The following is a 17,611-nucleotide window of genomic DNA, read 5'->3' as shown; positions in this document are numbered from 1 at the left end:
TGCACAGTGCTTATTTACAAAGTTCATGACTTCCATAAATGATCATTTTTATCATCTGTCTTTCTTACTAACCAGAGAGAATAAAACAAGCAATTTAAATAAAGTTTTTGTTTTGTTTTGTTTTGTTTTTTGTTATTTAGAGCAGGATTGTATGAGAAATAGTGGTGTCTTCTTTAAGGTTGCCTAGGCAGTTTTCTAAGAGACTGAAATCCTTTTCTCGTTCTGTAATGGTATCTAAAACAGCAGTATTTGTACTTTCATGGTATTTTCTATAAATCATATATTTTGTGCTCTGATGAGATTGATTTGTGAGGGTCACTGAACTGGGAGATTCATTGTGGATTTGTTACCGGCTTGCAGAGTAGTTCTGGATGAGTCACTTCTGCTTTCCGTGCCTCAGTTTCCTTATGCGATATGAGCGATATTCACTTGACCTGAGAATGGCCTTGCTAGATCAAGTAAGATTCATTTAATCTTGTATCCTGTCTCTAACACTTGACATTAGATACTTAGGAGCAATTGTAAAGGACAGGAGAAGCATACTTTTCCAAGCTATTCCTAAGCTTCCACCAGTTGGAGGCTCACGTGTAGCTTCTTGTGCTAGAAGTTGTTATACCCTTACACGGATTCTTTTTTTTTTTTTCCATGTGTCCAGTCTGTCCAATTGCTTTTTGAAGCAATGTAAAACTTAAGCACTCAGAATATGGGCAAAGGCCTACAAACTGCATCGTTTTTTCATAGGCTTATGCAGCAGATCAGAAACTTTGCAAATACATTTTTTCACAAATAAGCATGCACATTATTAGATGAAGTAAAAATTAATTTGGTTAATATTTGAAGTGTATCTACGCTTGAGCTAAGATCACAAGTACAGGAGGTATAAGCAGCACTTCTGCTACCCAGTGACAGAAGACTTTGTACTGCTCAAGGAATAAGGTTTTGTCCTAAGTATTCCTATGCTAAGGAGTAGAGAGAACAGTCAAGGCTCAAGAAGTCAGTTTACCTTTGTGGAACTAAAACATGGGGATTTTAGATGCCTGCCTGTTTATGATTAGCTATGATATTGTATTTTTAAAATCTTTCGATGTATGAGCACATAATTCAGTGTTCAGTCTGGCTGAAGATGTCACACCCAGGTGTGAAACTTTTCATAATAAAAAATGTTTTGTTTTTGTGTGTGGGGAGAAATCTAACGTTCACAGGGCTTGAAGGCATGGTTAAGCCACCAATCTCGTTGCTGTTGCAGTGTACAGATAATACCTGAAGCACTCTCATAAAGAGGAATGAAGTCTTTCAGAAAATTTTGAATATTGAAGTTCTCCTTCATATTTATCACAGCATAGCACACACTACAGTTTACTCAGTTTCATGAGCAAGGTAACAAAGAAAATCATGTTTTGTTACTCGTTGCTTCTAACAAAGATCTGGCCAATTAAACAGTTAGGCTCAGGGGATTTTGTTGTTGTTCTCATATGTTTTTTTTTTAATCTTTACATTAGTGGGTGGAATAAGTTTATCCATCAGAAAAGGTTGTAGGGTAATAACTTCTTGTGATGATCAGTAGTTTCCAACATGGTTTTCATTTGAAATATTTGGTATCACTAAATCAAAGGATACAAGCTCTTGCTGTAGTGCTGTGTGCTACCTGCCTCTGAAAGGACTGAAAACTAAATGCAAAGAGAGATGTAAATATGCGTATTCTTCTGGAGCGATTGGTTGGCTTTTCCTTCTGGGCAGCTGTTGGAACAAATCAGGTTGTGCCTAAGAGCACGATAAAGAAAAACTTTAATAAAGCTTAGCCCTCCTGGAAGCTCTGTCCTTTTAGCTATCATACTCGCTTTCAGTAATTTACTCTAGGATTTGCTGTTTTGTTGGAAGCCATAATGCTGAATTTCAGAACAGTTTTCATTTAATTTTACATTTTACAATGGATTCATCCACATATACCCACAGCAGGCCTCTTTTACAGTAACAGTAAAGTTAATTGAGGGTAGAAGTGGAATTTTAACTCTGTAGGTAGAATGCGTAACAAATAGTGCTACCTTATGATGCTCTAAGCTGTCATTCCATATAACAACTGAAAACTGTTTTGTTGTACTGAGCGGTCGTGTAGATTTCTATGCAATAATTGAAATAATTGATACAATCCCATTTTTTTTTTCCTTGTTTTGTTTTATTTCAATATCTTTGAATTTGATGTCTACATGATGACACATAGTAGTTGGTAGAATTTCCTAGGTGTTTTACGAAGAGTAATGTGTCTAGCAAAAGTTACAGTGGACTGTTCATTTAACTCACTGATACATAAACATGAGAAATTGAACTCTTGTTCATAGCTTAATAGCTTAATAGACAAGAATCATAACAATACATTAAACGCTTTATTTTAAAGAAGTAGAAATTAAGCAAGTGTAAAAATCAAGGTCTAAACTAAGTCCTTGTGTCAAAGCTCAAAATTGTTTAAGGAGAGTTTGAGGTGTGTTTCCTTTTCCATGTTGGTGGTCAGTTTGTAGAACAGTGTGGTGCATGTCTATGTCTAGTCAGAGCTGCACACTTGATTAACTTGATTAACTTATAATTTTGCTTGACTTTAGGCTGTTTTATTTAAGTAGTTTGGGTTCAGTAGATTCAGTTGTTTACATCACTGTCTTTTTAGAATATAGAAGCGTGAACTTCTTGACGAATTCAGAGCACCTGTTCGTGCTGTGATGGCTCTGTAAATTGAAGTTACCGTCGCAGGGGAGTAGGTGTGAGGAGCGCAGGGAAGGCTCTCGGTTCTGGCTTATTAGCGGCGCCACGCTGCCACACTGGTGGTTGCGATGGTGTTGGCTGCCAAAAACCTGATATTTTCCACTAAGGAAGGAGCAGCAGGTCCAGTTTCTGGGTGCATGTTAAAAAGTTTTACTGTATCACAAACAGTGTGCCTAATGTTGTTTGGAAACATCTGTCTTAGGGCACTGAATTGAGCTCAGGAAAGAACTTTGAGCTGACCCAGACTGGTGGAAGCTTGCCTTTTCTCTTACTTGCATTACAGGTTATTGCTGGGCAGAATTAGCTTGAACGCTCTTCACTTCGTTTGCTTCTTCTGGAATAGTACAGTCTGTCTGAGGCCAGTCACATTGCTGTCATATTGAAGTAATAACACTTCAGCTGCTTGGTTTATTCTCATGTTACTTTTCCTGTGGAGATACCAGCAAAGTGAATGATAGGCTGTAAGATGAACTGTTTCATGCAACTTTACCCAGGAACTGTGCGAGAGCTTGTCTCAGCCCCAAAGTTTAGATGGTGTACAATTAATTGGAGAATATATGTTTCCGGGTTGGACTAATCTAGATCTTTGCAACAGGTGGATATTATAGTTCCCTTCTGATTTTCATGCTTAAAAGTTGTACATTCAGTGTATATTCAAGACTTAACCATTAGTAGTGATTAAAAACAGAGCAGCAAAAATGGAATGGCATGTTAGGTGTTTGGTGTTTCCCTTTTAAACATGCCATTTTAACAGTCTGAATATTATTACCTTTCTTGCAAATCAATTACATCAACTAAAATTTAACAGGACAGCAGGTAGATAGATCTACAATGTGTAATTCAGCAGTGGATTTGGTTCTTTAGACTACTGTGTTAATAACTTTGTCACTGATTTTAAGTCTGAGAAATAACGTGTGTATTCAAATTAATGAAAGGCATGTGGAGGACAAGTTTAAAATGTATTAGATAAGTTGTAGGTGTCCCTTTCCTGAAAGACCTTAAAAACTACTCCTCTCTATGTATCACTGTAATAAAATACTAAATTACTCCTCTCCTTATATAGTTGTAATGATTTGCATTGGAAGTAAGAATTAGAATGAAATTGGAATTTGATTTTTATAAGAAAAAATATATTATTGCATATGATTACTTCTAAAAGTGTGTGTATCAAATACACTTTCAATCTTAAGATTTTGGATCCCAAACAACTAAGAGGGAGGCATTTTTAGTAATATAACTTAAATAGAAAGTCACGACAGTTTATATACTGGAATCCTCAATACACACAGGTGTCACAAAATTTCAGAACTGGGTTTCAAGGTGCAATGATTACTGTACAGTAAGAAAATGCATCTTCCTTTTTTCTTTTGCTTTTGTTCTATTGAATCACATAAATAGGAGTCAGAAATGCTGGAGAAGGAAGATGATGAGTTGGCTTTCTGATAAATCCAACACTAGAAAATACATTTTTGGTTTATCCCTAGCATCTCCTGATCAGTATGGTGAAAAGACACCGTAAGATACTTCTGGAGTATTGAAGAATTCAATCTTTCTGGAACTATTTTTAGTACTTACTGACACTCTGTATATCTTCTGAGCAACTCTTTCTGATTTATTAATCTGAAATTGTAGTATTATTTATTATCTTCCAGTGCGCAGTGAAGGGGCATCTTGCATTGTGTTATATCAAACACTTTCCTAGTTTAAAATGGTAGTTCCACTGTTATTTTCTCGCAGTAGTGCAAAAAGAATAAGCTTTCATGATTTGGAAAAGCACAGCTTCATTTATTTCAAAAGCAAAAACCGGATGCTGGGGTAGTTATATGTCCCACATAAACTTTCTCTTCTGAGTTTTACAAAACCCTGCAGAGGGTGAAGGCCTTGTGCTATGCTAACTATCATGTTCATTTTAGCAGTGTCTGCACCAGGCTTACAATCTGTAAAAAACTGTTTGTGAATGTTGGGAGAACCTAGCTGTTGAGAAATCTAATCAAAAAGGACGAAAATATCTCTATTCTATTAGGTTATTTGTCATTCTATTACATTTTGCCCACCTTAAGTGTAAATTTTCTGCATCGAGATTGTGTTTTTTAATGTCAAAGTTCATAACGCAGTGATAACAGACATGAAAGTATGGACTCTGCATCTGAAAGAATGTCCTCGTGATGAAAATCCAGAGAAGACATTATTTTATTGAGTTATTTTCTTAGTGTTTCTGGATTTCAGAAGAGAGGGGTGTGTGTAAGATATTCATGCCATTCAGACGAAAACTTCTCTCACCATTTTGTCCTAGAAGTGTTAACATAAAAGGAAGATACAGTGGTTTTACTCGCAGTTGAACTTCAGTTTAAATGGGCCTCAGATCAAATAAGATACTCTTGCTAAGTAACTTACCGGTAAAAGGTTAGGATATGGGTTTGAAGATGCCGTCCGTTTAAAGAAATCATATACTTTTTCTTAGCTGAAATATTTTTTAGGGTGGATAAGAGGGAACAAAATAATTTAATGAACATTAGTTTGCAAACATTTGTACTTTTTAACAAGTCAACCTATCAGAAGGTGTTTGTTTTTGTTTTTGTTTTTTTTTTTCTCCATTTGTCATGAGCCAAATGTGTATGCATCCATTACCTTCAGTTCCCACTGAAATTACCAGAAGCTGAGGATCCTGGACAGTCTGTGCTTGAGGGTAAAGGAATTTTCAGAAACATCTCAGTTGTTTCTATTTTCTTTTATACAAGTGGCTGTCAGTTTGAATCCCCTTCTGCCTGAGAGTACTGATATGGTTATAGAGCAGGTAGTGAACAGGAGGGCATTAGGGATTCACACTGCTCCAACACCCGGTCAGCATTCATCTGAGAGCTCTAAAATGTGGGATTAGGAGCCTAAGATACATTGCTTGGCTGTCGGAGTGAAATGAGGTGGTGATTTAGGAGCTGTTCTCAACAGCGGTTCAGAACTGTTGCCTGTTACCACCAAAAGCACAGTGATGCGGTAGAGAATTACGTGACTAAAGCAGTCATTTATGTTTATTTGAAACAGAGTGTGATAGCGATAGAAAAACATGAACAGAACTCATAGCAATCTTGACCCACAACTTAAAAGTCTGTAGTTGTTCTGACAAAGAGCTAGTGTTTCAAATGTGTAAGCAACTTTGCATCTGCAGAGTTTTTGCATTGTACAGTTTTCTTATCTTTGCAATTTTATTTTCTCTTTTGAGGTAGTCACTCAGCTCACAAGGTAACCAACTGCATTAATTACACACACATAAGTAACCTTTCTGTAAACTGTGTGCTGATAGGTGTATTAACTCAGCACCCTTGAAACAAAACAGCTGTCTAACAGGCTTTAATATTCTAGAATGCATGAACACGTTAACTGTACACTGTGAAGTATTCACAGACAAAGGACCTTTATTAGAGCCTCAATACTTAGGATATTATAGCTCTGAGTGTAGTAATAGGCACCAGTTATAGGAATTCGTATCCGTTATTGCCTATCATGTAGAATATTTTGTGTTTAGGGTTTTACCTTGGCTTTGGGAATTCACATTTTCACATTCAAAGTGTCAGCTGTGAAAGAAAATGCAAGTTTAATTTTCACCTTTTATTAAAAATATTGTCCATTGTATAGCTGTTGTCTAGTTTTATGAATTAGAAATTGAAACTCTGCTACTATAATCTTTTCTTTGGTAATGCAGCACTGTAGTTGCGTACCAGTTCCGTATGTCTTGACAAAAGCAGACAAGGAAACGGAGGCTGAGACCCATCTTTTAATTTTTCAGAAGAACTGCAAAGGTTTTCTGTCTTGCTACATATGAAATAATTAACAGTTGGCAAACAACTGCATTAATTTCTGGACTTGCTTAAAAGATTTTAAGATCCTTTGGATGCAAGATTGTGTTTCAGCCAAAGGTTTTATTATGAAGTAATTGCTTTCAAGTAATTCAGGAATTCATTAAAATGGAAACCTGAGGTTGTGGTTGTTTTTTTTTTTTTTAAACATTTTATGTTAGCTGTTTTTGTATGGTTATATAGCACAATATTCTTCCCCTTCCTCCCATTTTCCCTATTTGTTTGAGAAATTACTATGTTCTATCAACTTATAAGTGTAAGTGTGCGAGATGTTTTGGACACAACAGACCATACCACTGTAGCTGCTCTTTTTCCTATTTCTCTTGAAGATGAAGCCCACTTTCCAATTTCTGGCCTGAAAGAACATTCATTGCAATGCAAATTTTGTCAACATCGCATGGATTTTGTGAAATATTGTGATAAGAGACTGTGATTGATAAGAGACTGTGTCACCTCAATGTGTACAAGGCAAGTTTATGTGTAGGCTTTAGGTGCACCTTGCTACATGCAGTCCTGTCTGTAACACTTGAAGCTGTATAGATTATTATGTTAGGTGTCCATGTTTCATTGTTTATGTATTTATTAACGTACCTAAATGTTCCATTTTTTTAAAAACTCTCTAATTTTTTATTTACTTGGCAGCCCAAAACAGCTCCGAAAAGGACGTTTGGATCCATTACAAATGACCAGGTAAATATACAGCAGGCAGAGTTCAACAAGTATGCCAGTTTCATCATTTTAGAGATTATTTTGTGCATGAATACTCTGAAAGGGTTGTTATAAAAATTGAATAATGTAACAGAACTGGTTATAGCTCTGATAAAGAATCTTGTGATTAGGGCTCAGAGCCTCTTAAAGCTGGTCTTGGCTCTGAGATGGGCATAGCTTTGTTCTGCCTCAAGATAGCTAGGTAACATTGCTTGAACTGTCTTTTTAGATTTAAGAAGTTAACGTTTTTTTATTTCTCACTCCCATCTTGCTATAGTTATGAAGACAAAGTAACGGATTTTTTTTTATCAATTAATTTAATGGTGAAAGGTACTATATAAATGTTAATTACCGATTATACTGCTTCTCAGGACACATAGCCTTCCTAGTGTGAATGAAACCTTCAGATCACTGCGATAATGTGGTGACTGAGGTATACTTCCGTCCAAATAACAACCTGTCCCTATAGGAAATATTGACTTCACTGATGTTTTGATGATGATAGATCAAAACTTAATCCTGAAGGTTTTCCTTCACGTTTCGCTCAGGCTTTTTAACTCTCAATTTCTTTGCTCATGCAGGAGAGAATTGGATATTTTTAATCTTCAAAATTTGTTTCCTGAATGTTTCATCATTTTGAGGACTGTTTAGAGTGGAAGAATTCTCTCTTCTTAGAAAATGCAGTTGTTAAAATGCAGCATAACACCATACCTAATCTTATCCCTTAAACAATGTGAAGCAGATTTGCCTAAATTAGGAAAAGGCATAATTTTTGTAACTTTCTCTTTATTTCAGTGCTTTAAAAAGATGTATAATCCTCTAATGAATAGTAAGAAATTCTCTTGAATACTGTTTTTTTTCCATATAGAAAAATTAATCAAGTGGTAATAATTGACCTGGAAGAGCTCTTTGCATTCTTTTCTGTTTCTCCAGTAGCTTACTGCTGGTAATGGAGAATTGAAGCTATATATTTTATATCAAGTCATACGCTATAATTAAAAATATCTTTCTCATAGTTAAAAGAAAAGCAGAAATGTGTATGCATATGTATAGCTGCGTGTATTGAAGGTCTATATGAAGTGTTTGTTGTAGTTGTGGGATCTAATGACAGAATAATCAGTGCCCATCTGTCAAGTTGTGTACAAATAAAGAAGAAAAAGATAGCTGACGTTTTTTTTTCCTTTTCTCCAGCTTCTGTTATATTTTTCTGGAAATCTATGTTAAAATATAGAATATGTAATTCATCATTTCTCAATAGTTCTGCAATTTATTTCAACTAACTTCTAGCCAGATTGAAGATGAAGAGGAAACCCACACTTCGTCTTCTTGAAGAGATCAGTGTAGAATTACCATTTGAAAAATTAACCTAATTGATTCAAAATGTAAATCTTACACTTCTTGTAAGAATAATCTTTTCGTGTCTTCTGTTGAAGAAGCCAAAGTTGTATTTTTTTAATTGTTTCAAAATGTATTCCAGTTCACTTTAGACTGTCCCTAGTTGCAACGTAATGTTGTTACAAATGCTGTGCAAGTGGCACAGTAATGTTTGAAATGTGGATAAATTGTTCTTTTCCATGAAAGAAATGATTACTTATGTAAGGTCAAATTCTGGCTTTGAGAAAACATATCAATGAAAGAGTACAGCCTTACACAGAATTAGACCTACAAATGCATTCATTTAATGGTGGGTAACAAGATGCAGTGAATACAAATCTTTTAACAACAATGAGAAATAAGGAAACTTGCATATTGGTAACATTTTCTTTCCCTTTGGTCTGAAGTGTCTCAAATCAGTTCAGAACACACATAATTAGGACTAAAGGTGAGAGACGAGCACAATAAATGCAGAAAGAACCAGGCTAGAAGTAGTCGTTGCAAGAATGACACATACAAAGAAAATCCTAATTACTCAGCATTTTTATCAATGCTTTCTTCTCCTGTTTATCCCGTACACTCAGCTTTAATGATCTGTGTTTTAGCTCTACCCTTATGGAAAATATGGCTGCAAAACTGCCTTTACATCCTTTCTTCTTCTGAAGGTTGAGCGATGGGAGAATAGAAAAGAGGATAATTGCGATATTCTTAATCTCTGCTCATCTGAAGACACAGCAGAGGAGGGGATCTAGCTCTATATTCCAATTTTTGAGTATTAGCATACTCTGTCAACACAAGGGTTTTTAAAGGAAGCCATGTTTGTGCAATATATATAGTATTTGCTATTCCAGGGGTGTTATGTATTCAACAATCCCCGTGAAAAGAAGTGATTATTTTCAAAGTGAATGTCATAGTTCTGTGATATTTTTTAAAATGAAAATATATCTTCTTTTCTCACTTGGATTGTAATTTTCACTACAAATAGAAAATAAATCATGATGAAGAAAGGAATAATTTTTAGGAATTTATGTATTTCTAATAAACTGTTATGGTTTAGTTTTGTCTGAACAATCTAATGACCGAATTGTGCAGTGAGCCCCCCTTCGGTGATGTGGGTGGTGGTTTTTGCTTTTTTGCTTTGTATGCTAGGGATTTTAGATCATGTCCAGAGTTGTTCCATGAACTGTGAAATAGTCCCTTTATCTTTGTTGTTTTCCTTGAAATTGAGGATTGGATTAGATCATCCAATGTATGCATACTACTTTGCCTTTGGACATGGTTGAACTTTGGCTACATTCCTCTTCTTAACACTCACTGGTACGGTACAGAAAGCAAATTACATCTGTCCAAGAATTCTAATTTATTTTATTTTATTTTTTTTCTGTAGAAAGAGAGCAATTGGTTTAAAAAAGAAACAAAGACAACAACAAAAGGAAACATATTATGTGCCCCTGCCCCCAAAACAATCAAACATAAACCCCCTGTTATTCTAAATTATTGTTTTCTTCATGTGTTTGCTCTGAAGCTTTCTTAAAGCTCCTGGTCTTAAAGCATAATTTGATATTGCAAATTAGCAGTAAATACACAAATGTGTATTCCTGTATATCTCCACCCCCCATATATATGTTTCATGACGATTTCAAAACTTTAATGAGATTATTCTCTGATTAATTATACTGCTGTGCTAAAGTATACTCTTTCTGTGTCTTGTAGGGTCAAAATGTGTTTGGTCTTGATATAATTGAGACACCTGAGGGAGATAAGTGGCCTCAACTGATTGTCCAGCAGATCCTGGATAGGGAGCAGAAGGATACCTATGTGATGAAGATTAAAGTTGAAGATGGTGGAAGCCCTCCAAGATCTAGCACCGCCATCCTGCAAGTCACAGTGACTGATGTGAACGATAATCGCCCAGTCTTCAAAGAAAATGACGTTGAAGTTAGTATTCCAGAAAATGCTCCAGTAGGCACCTCTGTTTCTCAGCTCCATGCCACTGATGCAGACCTGGGCTCAAATGCACAAATCCACTTCTATTTCAGCAATCAGATCTCCAGTTTGGCCAAAAGGCTGTTTGCCATTGATAATGCCACTGGTCTTATCACCATAAGAGAACCGCTAGACAGAGAGGAATCTCCTGTACACAAATTAACTGTTTTGGCAAGTGATGGCAGTTCAACTCCATCAAGAGCAACAGTGACTGTTAATGTCACAGATATTAATGACAATGTCCCATCAATAGACACAAGATACATCATCAATCCAGTGAATGGGACGGTGCTTTTGTCTGAGAAAGCTCCACTTAATACAAAAATTGCATTGATAACAGTAATGGACAAGGATGCTGATCTGAATGGAAAGGTTACTTGTTTTACAGATCATGATGTCCCTTTTAGGCTGAAGCCAGTGTTTGATAATCAGTTTCTCCTGGAAACAGCCACATTTCTAGATTATGAAGCAACACGGGAATATGCTATTAAAATAGTGGCTTCAGATTCAGGGAAACCTCCCTTAAACCAGTCTGCAATGCTCCTGATCAAAATTAAAGATGAAAATGACAATGCCCCAGTTTTTACACAGCCTATTATAGGTCTTTCCATCCCTGAAAACAATGCTCCAGGTACTCAGCTAACCAAGATAAGTGCTACAGATGCCGACAGTGGGCGCAATGCTGAGATCAGCTATATTCTGGGTTCTGATGCACCCCCCATTTTCAACCTTGACCGCCGTACAGGCATTCTGACAGCAGTCAGGAAGTTGGACAGAGAAAAACAAGACAGGTACTCCTTCACTGTACTGGCTAAGGATAACGGGATGCCACCCTTGCAGACCAATGCTACTGTGACAGTGTCAGTCCTGGACCAGAATGATAACAGCCCTGCTTTCACACATAATGAATATAATTTCTATGTGCCAGAAAACTTACCCATGTATGGCACAGTAGGGCTTATCACAGTAACAGATGCTGACTCTGGAGAAAATGCTGCGGTCACTCTCTCTATATTAAATGGTAGAGATAATTTCATTATAGATCCACTTACTGGTGTAATAAGGCCTAACATTACCTTTGATAGGGAACAGCAGGGGTCATACACTTTTCAGGTGAAAGCTGTGGATGGAGGAAGACAGCAGCGTTCCTCAACTGCCAAAGTGACCATCAATGTTGTTGATGTAAATGACAACAGGCCTGTTTTTGTTATTCCTTCATCTAATTATTCATATGAGTTGGTTCCAACATCATCCAGTCCAGGGTCTGTAGTTACTAAAGTCTTTGCAGTTGACAATGACACAGGCATGAATGCAGAGCTCCGTTACAGCATCATAGGTGGGAACTCAAGGGGCTTGTTTACAATTGACCAATTAACAGGCAATATTACTTTGAAAGAGAAGGTAATTACATCAGATCATGGCTTGCACAGACTGGTGATAAAAGTCAATGACCTAGGACAGCCGGAGTCTCTTTATACTATAGCTCTTGTGCATTTGTTTGTGAATGAGACAGTCACCAATAGTTCCTATGTACAAGAGCTAGTGCGCAGGAATATGGAAACTCCAGTTGGCCAGAACATTGGGGATGGTGAGATAACCCCACAAACCAATGATTATGTCAAGATCATAATAGCGATTATTGCAGGAACAATGACAGTTATTCTGGTAATTTTTGTTACTGCTTTAGTACGGTGCCGCCAGACGCCCAGGCACAAAGTTGTCCAAAAAAACAAGCAGAGTGGTGAATGGGTTTCCCCAAACCAAGAGAACAGGCAGATCAAGAAGAAGAAGAAGAAGAAGAAGCGCTCTCCAAAAAGTCTCCTCCTCAACTTTGTGACTATTGAAGAATCTAAGCCTGATGATCCTGGCCATGAGCACATAAATGGCACTTTAGACATTCCTGTAGAGCTAGAAGAACAGACTATGGGAAAATATAACTGGGCCACCACACCAACCACATTTAAACCTGATAGCCCAGATTTGGCAAAGCACTACAAGTCTGCTTCTCCACAGCCTACCTTTCAAATTAAACCTGAGACTCCTGTACCCCCCAAGAAGCACCATGTCATTCAGGAACTGCCTCTAGATAACACCTTTGTGGTGGGCTGTGACTCACTCTCCAAGTGCTCATCAAGCAGCTCGGACCCTTACAGTGTTTCCGAATGCAGCTGTCAAGGAGGCTTCAAGACCCCAGGCCCCATTCACACCAGACAGGTAATGGAAATTTTAAGGTTCTCTCTTTCTCCTTCACTTCTTGCTTTTCCATTCATATAGCTCTACCTCTAAGCACTGCATAATAACTTTCTCTGCAAGGATTAAAAGTTTGAAAGGTTGTGCTTGTTCCGGGCACTGAAATATAAACAATTTGAGATCCATCAGTGTTAACGGGAATTAATTGAAGTGATTACTGGCTGTAAGGAAATGGAGCAGTGAATTATTTCACTGGTGGGTATTCCTGACTGCAGATGGCAGTATGGCACTTCCTGCATTACTACAGTATGTTGCGGAGCTCTGTGAGACAGAGGGGTTATGATACTGTCCTCTGTAGTATTGTATGCTCAAGAATTGAAGTAATCTAGGCCAGGTAGAAAGCAATAAAGCTTTACAGGATCTGATAAGTGGTTCTTAATATTAATGGAGTCTGGAATTGCAGCCTTCATTTGGGCACAGCTTTACTTCAAGGTCCCTCAAAAGCAGGCAAGGATTTTCCTCTGAGAGCTTCAGTGCCATATTCAGACTAGAAGAGTACTGGACTACTTAAATCTGGTAGAATGACGCAGTCAACAGGCAAAGCTGGGGGAAAATTGGAAGCATCGGTATAATTCCTCTCACTTTTTAGCTGCTATGCTTGATAAACCAGATACTAGCTTCTCAGAAATTAAGTGCAGCATAGGAAATGTCTAAAGACTCCTTAATTTAAAATTAAATTAAAATGAGGACCTACAAGACACTATAGAAAGGCTGTAAGTCACTGGAAATTGAATCTAATTTCTATCCATGTTCTGAAAAAAAAAATCATTAATAATAAAACTTTGCTGTTTGTTTGCTGCTTTTTCTTCGTGAATATCACAGAGTATTCAATGAAAATAGTTTTGTAGTCAAGTTTTAATTGGTGAAGGAATCAATCATTAAAGAAACAATATTTCTAAAGAGTTTGTAATATCATTGATAATATATTTTAATATTATTGTTTGGGAACATGTCCTCAGCATGACTAAGTCTGCTAGACTTTTTGCTACAGTTGAGGTTTTGAATTTCTCCTGTGGGCTTTCTTTTATTACCACTACAGTGATATCGAAATGTTCCTAAAAAAACTCTTTATGCACACTACGCATCATATTATTAAAAATTACAGGACAGGTTGGTTATTTTACTTTATTCCCCTTAACAACACAGTTTTGTATGGTAGTTCATATTGCTATATGCTCTAAAACATTCATCTTTTGCTTAGCTGCATTAAATGATAAATTGAGGAAAACTTACTAGAATTTCTTACTTCTAAGACAGCAGTGGAAAATGTGTAGCTTTTGAGATTTGAGTATTTTGTATTAAAGGTATTTGAATGTGTTAATTTCAGCTGCATGTTAGAAAAGCCTTTTCCTAATTTATTCATCTTGTTGAACTCTCATAACTCCGAGGAGGGTGGTGCTGTTTTCAGCATCTCTGGAGGCCTGATCCAAGTGATTTTTCAATTGAGAACAGGGACTCCAGTATAGCTCCTCTGAGCCAAAAAGGTTCTTCCATTGTCTGCTCAAAAACACTTCGTAATGCCGTAATTCTGCTAACAAAGAAGGTAAACTCATGACACTCTAGGTTTTTACTAACCTAGTTCTTCCATTTTCAGGCACTTTTAAAGTAGAATGGAAAGCAATTCTCTTCTGCAGAAGCTGGTTGGAAAAATGTGTTTTCTTTTATCTGTACCTTAAAGGTCAATGACAGGCGTTTCCTGTCGGGGAGAGCAGGATAGAACTGTTTGCTTTGCAATGCTCATTACCTGACAGTAGCTTATCTTTATATAGCTGTACCTGAAAATATGTACGTGTATTCTATATAATAGAAATATAGGTATGATGCTCAGAATATACCATAGTGATTTTGTTAAATCTACAGTTATCCTTCTTTTAGGTTTAATTTTCAATATGAAAGTGACCACATTGCTGGAGAAATTATAACTACTCTTTGACAATGGCCCTTTATGCTAGCTAGAAAACAACATTCACCATTCAACACATGAATTGATATTTGTATTACTTGTTTAAATATAATACAAATAATGCATTTATTTACATAAATTAGGCAAGAGAGGCCGTTTGAGTTAAATCCTTTGTGTTGGACTTTGATCACAATAACAGAATTGTATTTCATGATAAGTGAGAACAAGTATATTTCTTTAACCTCAGTGGATTTTTTAAAAGTCACTCTTACTCCTAACCTGTTTTTGTATATTGTGGTCTGTGTAGTTTTATCTGCTGTGGAGCTATAGAAGGTGACTCAGGACAGACTAACTTAAGCGTTGTCGCTGTCAGCTAGTAAAGAAATTAAACAAACAAAAGTAATCTTCTACCACAATACTTCAGATGTCATGCTGCCCTCCATCCTCCATTCTTGGAGATTACCAGGATGTTTGTGGTTAATGATGCATTTATGTTATGCACTCTCTGAATTTTCACAAAAATGTAGGACAGCCAGGAGAATGGAATATAATAAGTTCAGTTAAAAAGACAGATGTGCTAGATTGAGAAATGAAAATCACAAAGATGTTTAATGTGAGAAAAAATATTTTACTTTAACAATTACTGTGATGCATCCCTTTTACAAGCCAGAAGCTCTCTGAAGGAGGAGACTAAAGAAGATTACACTCACTGTGAAGATATTTGTTTTCATTTTCTAATGGATGTTGATATTAACAGGCTTCACATCTCAACTGTTCTTAGCTTTGTCCATGCAATGCAAGCCTAAATTTCTACTCAGATACTTGAAAAACTGAGTTAAAGATAAAAATTTATGTGGTTTTGTTTTGTTTTGTTCTGTTTCATGAGCTCTAAATTCTGTGCATGTCTGAATGGTATTGATTCAGGTCACTAAAAAAAAGGCAATTATTTCTTTGCTTTACTGTTAAATTTGTTGAAGTGATCTCTGAAATGACAGAAAATCATAACAATTGTACTCAAAAAACGTGCAAGAGAAGATGAAAAGGTTTTTATACTGAAAAAATAAAATATCTCTTCAGTGGCCATGTGGGCAAATAAACATGGGGATAGCAACAGCTGAAAGTTTTATGGGGAAGGAATCAGAGACTCCTGAAGCAGCTGAGGACACATTGGATCATCGACTGCAGGAAGCTCAAGAGAAAAATGTGTGGTGCTAATAGTGATACGAGGAAGAAGAGAGAAAAAGCTTCTCTGTGTAGTTGTGTGTGAGGAAGGGCAATGGAAAGAGATGTTAGTATTATTTTAGTCACACAGTAGGAATTAGTGAATACTAGTGACAGTGCATTGGAACCTTCAGAATAGCATGCTTTCTTGTGGGATGCTGTATGTAGATGTAATTGTATTAAAGAAATTTTGCCGTGTGATACATTGTGAAGGGGCTTCTTGTCCATTATATGTTTTTTCAAAGTAGGTTATATAGCTTGTAAAATCCAGCTAACTTTCAGTGTCATCAGGTTTTCATTGTTTCAGTAGTCATCAGCCTCGCAGCAGAATGTATTTCTTTGGTAGAAAAACATACAGCACATGTACAGTTTATCTGTCCGCAAGCTTTGTAAAAGCTTAATTGCTTTTGACATTTACCTTAGTGAGAGCAGACTCTATGAACTATTCCATACCGTCAAAAATCTTTTTTTTTTAATTTTCGTTGGAATGATGAAAAGAAAGGACAGTTTTTTTCAGTCTAGTTTTCCTGCAGTATGAAACTATTTTTTAATCTGAAAGTTTCGCTCAGGTACTTTCAACATTCAGGCAATTCAAATGCCTGTCTAGGTAAGCATCAACCTGTCTAATCAAAGCATGCGTAATTACGCTACACAATGTTAGCTCTGGCAGCTGGGCTCTACAAAACTATGGCCACAAAGGTTCATTAAAATTTCCCATGCATCCTCCTCCTTCATGTCTCCTTCTTTTAATTAATGTGATTTCCAACATTCATTCATTTGAAAATAGTATAATGCATATTATAGGAACAGAAAAAATCTCATAAAGTAATCACCTGCTCACTGAAGAAGGGTTCTGTGGCCTTTTTTATTGTCATCTTAAACTTTGACTCCAGGAAAAGTTTTATATGACCTTCTGTTAATGAAGAAGCGTGACTGGTCATGAAGGCAGCAGTGGCACAACTTGGTTCAGTTTCAGTCCACCTCTCCAACTGGTAGAGCTGTAATATATCATCACGCTCTGAATCTTGATTTTGTGCTTGGTGCTTCTGCCTGCTTTGCAGTGGACTGCAGTCCGTATGTTAACATCTCCACTGCTAGCATGCTATACCATCTTTGGAAGGTTGTTAAGAGAATGAACAGGCATGCAGATTGATTTTTCTCATGTTTACCGCTGTAAATCTTCATTAATTGATTTTATTTGCTAGGATCCTGCCATGTGTGAACGTACCCATATGTATGAATGGAAATTTCAAATGACACAGTGATTTCTGCTGAACTTGTTTGTTGGAAACTTACCGGAGATAGGAATTCTTTTTCTTTTAAAACTCCAAATGGAAAGTAGACCTCATTTAAAATACATTGCCTTTTGGGGGCCTACTGTCTCACTAGCAACTGCTCAGACATGCTAATAGTTATGGTATATTTGATCTTCTGGTTCTGATTTGAAATGTGGTGAAACGTCATTACAGTTTTCCACTTGCTATGAGAGCAGTGTGCTCAGAATGTGAGTTAAAAGAATATTGCACTTTTCCCAAAACAAACAGCTCTGAAAACTCACCTGATATGT

At 36.6% G+C, this 17,611-nt stretch overlaps 1 protein-coding gene across 35 annotated transcripts in view; it reads left to right on the top strand.

Moving 5' to 3' along the window:
* Nucleotides 1-17,611, top strand: part of PCDH11X (protocadherin 11 X-linked) — a 490,740-nt gene that overhangs the window by 63,980 nt on the left and 409,149 nt on the right. For all 35 annotated transcript variants that reach the window (XR_014572099.1, XR_014572100.1, XR_014572101.1 and 32 more), the window contains exons 3-4: nucleotides 7,245-7,292; nucleotides 10,398-12,884. Coding sequence is in view for 29 of the 35 variants with exons in the window: in XM_083797764.1 (XP_083653890.1) it covers nucleotides 7,245-7,292; nucleotides 10,398-12,884 (2,535 nt within the window). In the remaining 6 variants the exon portion in view is untranslated. The remainder of the gene's footprint in view (nucleotides 1-7,244; nucleotides 7,293-10,397; nucleotides 12,885-17,611) is intronic.

Source organism: Anser anser (genome assembly GCF_964211835.1).
Source record: "Anser anser genome assembly, chromosome: 13".
NCBI lineage: Eukaryota > Metazoa > Chordata > Aves > Anseriformes > Anatidae > Anser > Anser anser.
This window is presented reverse-complemented; position numbering and strand designations above follow the sequence as displayed.